The sequence below is a fragment of the Wolffia australiana genome, chromosome 6 (assembly GCF_029677425.1).
Source record: "Wolffia australiana isolate 7733 chromosome 6, ASM2967742v1".
In the NCBI taxonomy this organism is placed as follows: domain Eukaryota; kingdom Viridiplantae; phylum Streptophyta; class Magnoliopsida; order Alismatales; family Araceae; genus Wolffia; species Wolffia australiana.
In genome coordinates, this window is record NC_135840.1 from 6,956,547 (window position 1) to 6,966,528 (window position 9,982).

The following is a 9,982-nucleotide window of genomic DNA, read 5'->3' on the forward strand; positions in this document are numbered from 1 at the left end:
CTGAACGTTTGTGTAGGTAAGAAATCTGATCCCCGTCCAAGTCTTAATATTCCCTCACAATAAAATTTCCCATGTGTGGGGGACTAACAGAGAGAAGGCACTATGAAAAGATGGAAGGATAGAGGGATCAAGAATGGAGATAACTTTATTGATGAAAATTCATTTATTTCAAGAAACTCTCAGTAACCACGTGACCGTAATAATTTTAGAAATCCCTCGAGAGCATATCTCAAGAACGTCTCCTCAGAAGTTTTCTAACCAAGAAAGCATAAGGACACCTCCTCCGTGACTGCGATGTAACGTCGTTGGTGTGGCTTGAAGTTGGAAAACACTTTACTTGTTGACTAAATAGGGGACTTACGTTGGAATGGATAACCACTCTCTCAACAACGACACGTGTAATATTTTTAGAAAGATCTCGAGAAGATATCCCAAGAACGTGTCGCCTCATGACCTTTCTAACCAAGGAACTATAATAATGGAGACCTTCATCAATGTGATGTTACGTTCTTCACTGTTGTGGCTTGTAGTTAGAGGAGGCGTTTATTTGTAGGCTAAATCGGGGAATTATGTTGAAGTGCCCGATTTGATAACCTCTTTAAGGAGGAGTCTTCTTTTAAAGGCAGACTTTCTCTCTCTGTCTGTCTTTGCCTGTCTGTATGTCTGCCACTCTGCATGTTTCTCTCTCTTTCGCCCTCCTCTTCACAATTATTGATTGAAGCTCATTTATTGGATGTCTTAATATTCTGTGTAGACCTCAACAAGATGAAAGTCAGGTGATCACGAGATGTGTTGTCCTAAAAAAGGAAATGTGTAAACTTGAATAAATAAGCTAATATATCGAATACTATTGTTTTGTTTTTTTTGCTTGGAGAAATTTAATCGCTGTGTGTAATTTGCTAGAGATCTGAACCACTGAGAAACATATTTTCAGACGGAGGACCTAGCTTCATAATGTTTCCTTTTCAGCTTGGCTTCCACTAGGTTCGAAAAACATAAATTTTGGGTATTTATAAACAAAACCTTCCTCATTTATCTGAAGACGACCAAAAGTATTTCTTGGGTTCGTGCCGATAATACTATCAAATAGTAACCGTCTTTTTACCGCTAAGGCGCTAACCATTTTCTGTGAAATATATTTATCATGCATTACTGTTTGGTCATCATAGGCAGGAAAAAAACACATTAAATTACTCCATCAAGTCATACACACTATCTGCCGTCCAATCTGAGGCTGTCGTAGAAGGAGCCAGCAAATCAAGGCCGAAAAACCGAGATGAATGAGACAGAAACAGGGTACTAGAAGCAAAATCAGAACGTAGATTCTTAACGCTTATTTCTTCTCGTGCATGACCGGAGCTCTAAGAGGACAGTAACAAGAACCCACAGCCCTAGGAAGACTCCATAGCCAATATACCAGGACTTTTCCTCGCCGGCCAGGGTCAGGCCGTAGAAGATGTTGCCTATGGCGAATCCAATGGCTATCCGTCCTACGTTGTGGTGATACCAGTTCCAAAACTTCCTCAACTTGGCCTCCTTCCCCGGGCGGAGAAGCACCGCCGTTGCCTGCAGGGAACCGTATATTAATGCACTGAACATTTTTACCTACTCAAAATAAATACACAACATTTTTATCCACTCGTAGTTTCCAATTGAACTAATCCATTAGCCATTTTCAAAATGAATAAAACTGCACTGGAATCTTAACTTAGCGCAGTTTATTAACTTTCATAAAATAGAGTAACTCGTCAGACAATTCATGAGCAATAGCATATTATTACGATTTTATCTGAGAGATCCAAATTTTTTCATTCAAGAAGTCCATGGAAAGAAAATATTTTGGCCAACCAAAAGAGAAATAACTGATAAAATTAAAATAGGAAGTGTTTCGAGAGTGATGACGATGAAATCTATACACAAAACAATGGTCTGTAAAAAAATTGAGGGTTAGTCAGATTAAGTAAAACTTTATTTCACGCAACAGGTAATAACGGAGAAGGATGAGTGACCATTTAAAGGATTATACTGCAAATTATTCGAGTCACTATGATCTCAATTTGGTTGCGTAGGTTCATCTCTAGATAGATTACAAGCGAGAGAATCTTAAGAGAGATAAAGGTTTGGTACGAACCGATAAGAACAATAAAATAATCCACTTTACATTCTAAAAATATCAATAAAAATGCACTGGACATTTTATTAAGTTTAGTTTCAAGGCATATCATTTAACAAATGATTTTAAAAATTTTAAGAAATCGGGAGTCAAGTCATGCCAGCTTTTGATCCGGCGAGAAAAAGAAACGGGGTTTCTTGTGTACCTGAAGCGATGCAGTGACGAGAACGACAAGGCCAAGAGCCTTGTGGGTGTCCACTTCCTCTCCTTGCTCGTCCTCAAGACGGAACCCGGTAACGATGCCAGCAATGCCGAGGGCTAACCCGATGACCTGGATAACGATATGAGAGTAGAACCAGGCGGGGTCCCAAGACTTCGCGTACCGCGCGAACAATATTCCGACGGGCATCAGCACGCCCCACCCGATAAGATTCACCAGCCCATGAGCTCGGAGTAGTTTATCAGACCCGTCTTCTTCGCCGGAGCTCACACCTGAACATCCACCGTCAGCGATCTTTTCGATCGATCGATCTCATCAGCGAGAAGAGAAGGGACGTACCGGTAGAGTAGTCGATGGAGGTGGAGATTTCGGCCTGATGCTCAGCCAGGTAAAAGCTTGAGTCCGGAAGCCGTCCGTTAGGCCCCAGGGCGTAAATCAGTCTGTTAAGTGGCTTCGTGGCGTTGAGCTGGAAGGCGAGGTAGAGACGTGACGAGCTGCGTACGATTGTCGTAGACCCATTTACGAGTTGCAGGTTTCCCTGGTCAGGCGGGCATTTCGATGACACCTCCCCCGTTAAATCATACTGCTTCGCTATCCCCCCGCCGGTGCTCGAGATCCACCCCGCCACTGCACTTGAACCCACCATCTTCCCGTTCGGGGAGAATCCAACGGCGATGTAGGCGTCCACGTCCGGCGCCGCCAGCACGAAACTCCACAGCCCCGGCCGGTCGTTCTTGTACTGAAGAACGCGGCATGGCCAGAATAAGTGTCCATCGAGCGAACAGTTTATCCAAAACGAAAATCTTGAAAAAATCAAGTATTTGGTTTCGGAAGTTTGTGGAGAGCACGTACGAGGATAAAGAAGTTGCGAGCACTCCATGCCACGTTGCAGCTTAGCGATGATGTATCGAAAGGGATGGACTTTGCAGGAACGGCGAGATTGGCGGAGCAGGAGGCCCCGGGAGCCGATCTTGGAGTGATTTTATCGTCGTCGTCCTTTCCGGATGAAGAAGAGCCTGTCAGTCCAACAAAAGAGCTACATGTTAGGTTTAATTCCTTATCATTTAATGACAATTCAAGTGATTCACATAGTTTAACTATGGGATTAATATACCAAAGAGAGGACGGAGTTTTCAAGTGTGTCGAGACTACGTTCATATTATGGAAATGGCAGCAAAGGTGGGGAGAGATTTAGAGGTTTCAAGTACCAGTGGAATAGTCGATGGTGGTGGAGATCTCGCCCTCGTGCTCCGGCAGGTAAAATCTTGAATCCGGAAGGCGTCCTTTAGGGCCGATGGCGTAGATCAGCTTGTTAAGAGGGGTCGTTGTGTTGAGCTGGAAGGCGAGATAGAGACGGGAGGAGCTGCGGAGTATTGTCGTAGACCCATTTACAAGCTTAAGGCGTCCTTGGTCTGGAGGGCATAGAGCGGACTCCTCCCCTTTCAGATCATACTGCTTTGCTATCCCAACTCCGGTGCTTGTTATCCACCCTGCCACGGCACTGGAACCCACCATCTTACCGTTAGGTGAGAATCCAACGGCGATATAGGCATCCACGACTGGCGCCGACAGCACGAAGCTCCACAACCCGGGTCTCTCGTTCTTGTACTGAAGAAAGCCGCATGGGCAGAATTAGTCACGCTCTCGCAATATCTGTGAATTGGTTCTTCCGTTCTCCGTTCACGAGTCTAAATCTAACTACCTTGTTCTCGAAGGTTGGGTGAGGGAACGTACCAGGAGGACGAAATCACGGGCAGTCCATGCCGGGTAGCAGTTAAGCGAGGAAGTGTTGAAAGGAATCGAATTCGGTGGAAGAGAAAGCTCGGCAGAGCAGTTTCCCTTGGGAGCCGACCTTGGGGGAATTTTATCGTCGTCGTCATCCGCTCCGGGGGAAGAGATGGCTGCAGATCCAGACTAGAACTTTATTTTGAGAATACAACAGCAGAATTGGACGAATTCTAGAGAGTGCTAAGGAGAAAGAGGAAGACACAGCCCTTTCACTGTGATTGGAAGAAGCACATCTTATAGAGGAAAAAAGAACTATGATTCGATCAGGGTCCGTAACTTAACACTCTATCAATGTCAGCATTAAAAAGAAGGAACAAGGCTGGACGTGGGATTCTTACGTACCGGATGTGTAATTAATGGAGGTGGAGATCTCGGCCGCGTGCTCCGGCAGGTAAAATCTTGAGTCCGGAAGACGACCTTTGGGGCCGATGGCGTAAATCACCTTGGTAAGTGGGGTCGTTGTGTTGAGCTGGAGGGCGAGATAGAGACGAGAGGAACTGCGGACGATCGTCGTTGACCCACTAATTAGCTTCAGGCTTCCCTGATCAGGAGGGCACAGCGAAGATTCCTCCCCTTTCAGATCATACTGCTTCGCTATTCCCACGCCTTCTCCCGAGATCCACCCCGCCACGGCGCTAGAACCCACCATCTTGCCGGTAGGGGAAAATCCGACGGCGATGTATGCGTCCACGTCAGGCGCCGAGAGGACGAAGCTCCATAATCCCGGCCGCTCGTTCTTGTACTGAAGAACAGGATCAGAATCAGTCGTCCTCTCTCACCAGATCTCCGACTATCGTGCCTCAAAGGTTGGGTGATAAGACGTACCAGGAGGACGAAATCGCGGGCAGCCCATACCGAGTGGCAGCTGAGAGAGGAAGTGTTGAAGGGTATTGAATTCGGAGGAACGGCGAGCTTGGAGGAGCAGTTGGGCACCGAAGCGGAGCTCGGGGGGATTTCATCGTCAGCTCTTACCGTGCCTGTGAGACTGCCGCAGAGAAGAAGCAAGGTAATAAACATAATCTCCATTCTTTTCGTCGACATCTTCTTCTTGGTTCTTCGTCTTCTTCTTCTCAGGTGAATGGGGGCTCCTCGCGCTCCGAGAGAAACCAGTAACAAGGGGGAGGTATTTGTGGCGGGTGGGTGGGGTAGAGCTCTTTCTTAAATAGGCCGGGAAAATCTACCCACATGATCTTTCCCCCACAAAGGCTTATGTCATTCTCTACGTAACTCTTGCTGGCCGGGCCCAGCTCATGAAACTTTTTCTCACTCTCGGGCCTGTGTTTAGAACCCCAGTCGTCTATCATCATCATCACAGCTGGCCCTTCGCTGGGTGGGTTTTTTTTAGGAAAAAGAATAGGCAAAGAGGGTATCATCGCCGCGTGGCATTTAAATGGAGCGCGTTTGGATTACGAGAGCGTGCCGGGAACGCTCCCCTCGCCATAGCCAGTGACGTCAACGTAGCATTTAACTCATTTGGAGGCTACGTTGACGTTCTAGAAACACACCGCCAGTCCAATCAACGACGATTGCAGAGGATAAATGAGATGACCATGTGGCTCTATCTCCACCGCCATATATTGTCGTCCTCTAGACAGTGGCTGATCGACGAAGCTATTTATCACAATTACGTCACCGCAGAAGAAAAACCCCCTTTGACGTTTTTTATGAATAACGAAGGGTTGTGTTTATACCATATTAGAAACTTGTTCACAAGTTATCCATCCGTTGTATAAATAATGGCAAATGGTATGGATATTTTTTGAAGTCAGCGATTCGCTGGATGATACAAATAATCATAATGCATTCAAAGTTGTAAAAAATCAGTACTCATGGTATGACTATTTTCCGTAAATATAAATACTCACCACTATTAGTCAATCCAAACTCCAAAAAAATGCGTTTCCAATATGATCCCAAAGTCAACAAGGATTTCTTACGGCCCATAAATACATTCGCGTGGCTTCGTAAATTACAAGGAAATTCGTTTATCCGAGATTCAGGATATTTTAAGCAAACCATGTATTTTTAGAACCTGAATGGACAAATTTGATATAAATAATCTGAAAAAATGCCAGTTGATTAAAATGCTACTTTAAGAACATTTTTGTTAATTAGGATAGTTCTGTAAGCTTCTGTTGATAGTCCATGCTAATCTTGATCTTTTGATTCATTCAACTTTTATTTTATTTTATTTATTATACTATTGTATAAATAGATTTTCGATCCATTTTAAGATGATGATTCTTCCATATGACAACAAATTTCTTGATCTATTCTTTCAAGGAACATGACAGTCTAGATCACGGTAGAAGAATATTATAGTAATACATAAATGGAAATATCATAACTAGTATAATGACTATATTGTGATCTAATACAACCCAGAAGTTTTCTTGATTAATTGACTCACACAAGGGCTTCTATAATCTGACCAAACTAAAAACTCTTCAATATACATGTGTTCAAAATAAAGGATCAACCCTTACTAGATTCAGATTCAACCAAAAAACTTGATATCTAACCCCTTTTTCTTGCTCACCAACCATTGGTGGTGGTAGGTTCAAAGATTGATTTATGACTGATGCGAGAGAGATAAGACCTAAGGATAATTCTGCCTTCCCCATATTTGGCATATGCTATGGAATTGTCTCATCCTTTACAATGCAGCCATATCTGCCTCAAGCTTCATGTATTTTTCAGTTATAATCAATGTGCGTCAACTGTGAAAATTTTCCAGTCTGACCCTGACATGTCGTGTGTACCAGATGAACTCGTTTTTCTACGCCTATCTGAAATCATGAAAACTTCATGTTAGTTTAAGTGGATAAGGGATAACCTAAGAGAAGGGGGGTGACTTTGGTTTTATGTCTGTATTATATTTTTATTTTAAATTAACCTAGGAATTTTCTACCTAAGAAATGAGGTAGAGGAAATGGAAGACACAATTGTTTTTAGACAACTTATGGTAATCTTTAATATTGTTTGGGGTTATCCATCCCGAGGTGATGATGTGCCCCCCAAGCAAATCACTTGGAAATAAGTCTGAACAAGGATACTAAGAAAAGGAAAAAAGTCAATGAAGCTTTGTTGTCCTCAACCCCTAAAGGCTTCCACAGAACGACGTCTCTTGATCTACTTCAACTTGGCCCCCAAAGCCTTCTTCTTATGGCCCCCAAAGCCTTAACCTGACTGACCACAAAGCCTTAACCTGACTGACCACAAAGGTAAAGCAAGAAAAATATATTTTTGAACAATATCTTATCCTCAACAACACTTAGTATGACAACCACTAAAATAGTATGCAAGACAAGAACCAACTCCTAAAATTCATAAATGTAACTATGACTTTCCCTTAGTAATACTTCTATGTTTGTGATCATTCTTTCTTCAAGTCCTCTTCTCCTCCACATTTTTCTTTGGATGAAATTCCTTGATTCGCGTTTGACCTTTGGTGCTTAAAACTCAAATTTATTTTTTATTCCTGCACCAAATACAATGATTCTACCCGAATTGGTTTCTTAACACAATTTCACAAAACTTTTATCTCACAAAAAAATGTTCGAAATCAAATAAAGCAAATCTCCAGAGATCAATCTTTCCACTTTCTTAGTTTACTACCCAATTCCTCTGTGTCCAATTTCAAACCCCTGTAACGCTTTCAAAACTCAATCAAATGATGTCATTATAAGTTACCAGTTTTGTATGGATGTTAGAAATCATTCATATGTTGAAAAAAATCTTAAAATCAGTATAAAAGTTGTGCTAAATATTGTAAATGTATCACAAGATCAGAGGTCAGCCTTTTTTCCTTTGAATCTTGAAACACCCTGCACCAAAAACCACGACTATAAGTTTTATGGACTTGGATTTATGTAAGAAACAAATGATCACTTCAAAGAGTGCTAAAAAATTGCTTGAAAATTTCTCCGGGGATCGAAAGATCTCTCTAGCTTTTGGAATGCGATTTTCAAACGACAAGGAGAAGGGAGTTTAAAATTAGGGCTCAAAACTGTATAAATGGAGTTAGAAATCCAAAAGGGTATAATGGTAATTTTTCAAGAGTCCAACAGTCATATGTAGTTGATAAGTTCAAAAATATATGTTTATATATGTCATTATTTTTAGGGTTTTCTGATCTTAATCAATAAAATTTATTTATCCCTTAGTGTTTAAGTAAGGGGTTGAACCCTAGGGAGGCGATAGGGAAATCCAATTTTTGCTGGATTAGGGATTAAGACTCTAGATTAATACAATATAAACTTTTTACTCAAGTGATAGAAGAGGCGTGTAAATTGTAACTATCCTTGTAACTCTTCCAATTCGAATTGTCTCAATTACTCAGATATTTAATTTTAAATTAATTTATCAATAAGCATCAGATTTATGATTAGTTAGAAATTCTTGGTAGGAATTGCTAATTAATCTCCCAATTATATTGATTATATTTCCCTTTGAATTGAGGTTTCAGAATATCAGTATCAATTTTCACTTAATGTTGTTGATCATTGAATCACTAACAACATTTACCACAAGTATTCCTAGTTAATTTCCCCAAAACTTAATTCAATTTGAATTATGTTTATGGGGTATTTAGTGAGTTGTGATTGACTGCGGAAGTTTCATTAAATTCCAATTGATTTATGGGAATTCTCTAGTAAAATCTATTCACTATTCTCACGGATTAGGAATAATAAAAAAAATGTTTATGGCATTTTCCAGTTTTACCCCAAGTTATTTCAAATTTGTAAATATGTCCCTAGCTCACAAATCGTGGCTATGATTGGTTGATTTCAAGTAATCTGATCAACACGATGGTGCACCAATTGAGCTTAACTCAATTGGAGATTGCTATGTTAAGTGATCTTAACCAGGTAAGTACTAAATTTAACAGATTGATCACTTAATAATATTTTTATTTTTTTTTGTTTGAAATTGGAAGCTAACGTATATTGGCAAATTGTGAACAAGATTTGCCAATCACGGTATTTGAACTCAAATTGAGTTGAATTAAAGGTCAAATTCAATCCAGAACTATCAAACTAACTCAATTGAAGCGTAATCGATTCGAAAACAAGCAAAATTTCAGAAGTAAGAGAATTAAAATCGGAATTAAAAAAAATGGCGAACATGAATGAACTATGAAATTTATGAAATTATTACGAAATCAAGCGTTAAAAATTACTTCAGAATAACCTGAGAAGTACCAGGAATGACTTTGAGTCGATTGGAAAGATTTCAGCGCAACAAGCTATTCAATTTCCCACTAATTTGTGCTTGATTTTGTGGCAAATTGCGGTGCCGGATCATCAAAAATACTGTCCCAATTGAGCTCCAAATGCACTCTAAGCTGCTCTTGAGTCAGAGAGGGAGCTCGGGCACTTACCCTCTTACTTCCAGATCAAGAACACCAGCTTAATTTCTCATTTTCCCCTTTTATTTCCACGGTATCGAAAGAACAAGTTCTTCCGATTTCGTTATTTTTTTTCTTTGTGTTGTACACATGGCATACAGCACGACATGATTGGTCAATGCGGTCCCTGTACAGCCCGTCCTTTGTATGCACGGCACTGCGTGCGGACGATTTGCACAGACAAACCTACACAGTGCTGTGCATGAGCTTAACTCACTATGTCGCACGCAGCTGGTTAAACTGCATACGATTGGTTCACGTTGCGCAGCGTGTGCTGCGCGTTGTGCTTGACATGGTGCGCGACACGCACGGCCTTGCGTGCGTGAGTGTCATGCACCAAAACCTGATCCTGGATTCTGATTCGCCTACGCGCCGCTCAGTGCGTTTCACTGCACACTTAACAAACATTTAGTGCCTAAACCGGCCCATTAAGGGCCAGTTTTAATAAAAA

The 9,982-nt window shown here is 41.4% G+C and overlaps 1 protein-coding gene across 1 annotated transcript; it reads right to left on the minus strand.

The window, feature by feature from the left end:
- Nucleotides 1-1,168: 1,168 nt before the first annotated feature.
- Nucleotides 1,169-5,256, minus strand: LOC144704091 (uncharacterized). Its single transcript, XM_078576330.1, has 8 exons — nt 4,947-5,256; nt 4,464-4,863; nt 4,068-4,234; nt 3,542-3,941; nt 3,186-3,349; nt 2,673-3,072; nt 2,319-2,605; nt 1,169-1,566 (listed from the first exon to the last, which is right to left on the minus strand). Exons 1-8 carry the CDS (start codon nt 5,160-5,162, stop codon nt 1,327-1,329), a joined length of 2,274 nt encoding a protein of 757 aa, XP_078432456.1. The 5' UTR covers nt 5,163-5,256; the 3' UTR covers nt 1,169-1,326.
- Between the last annotated feature and the right edge of the window lie 4,726 nt (nt 5,257-9,982).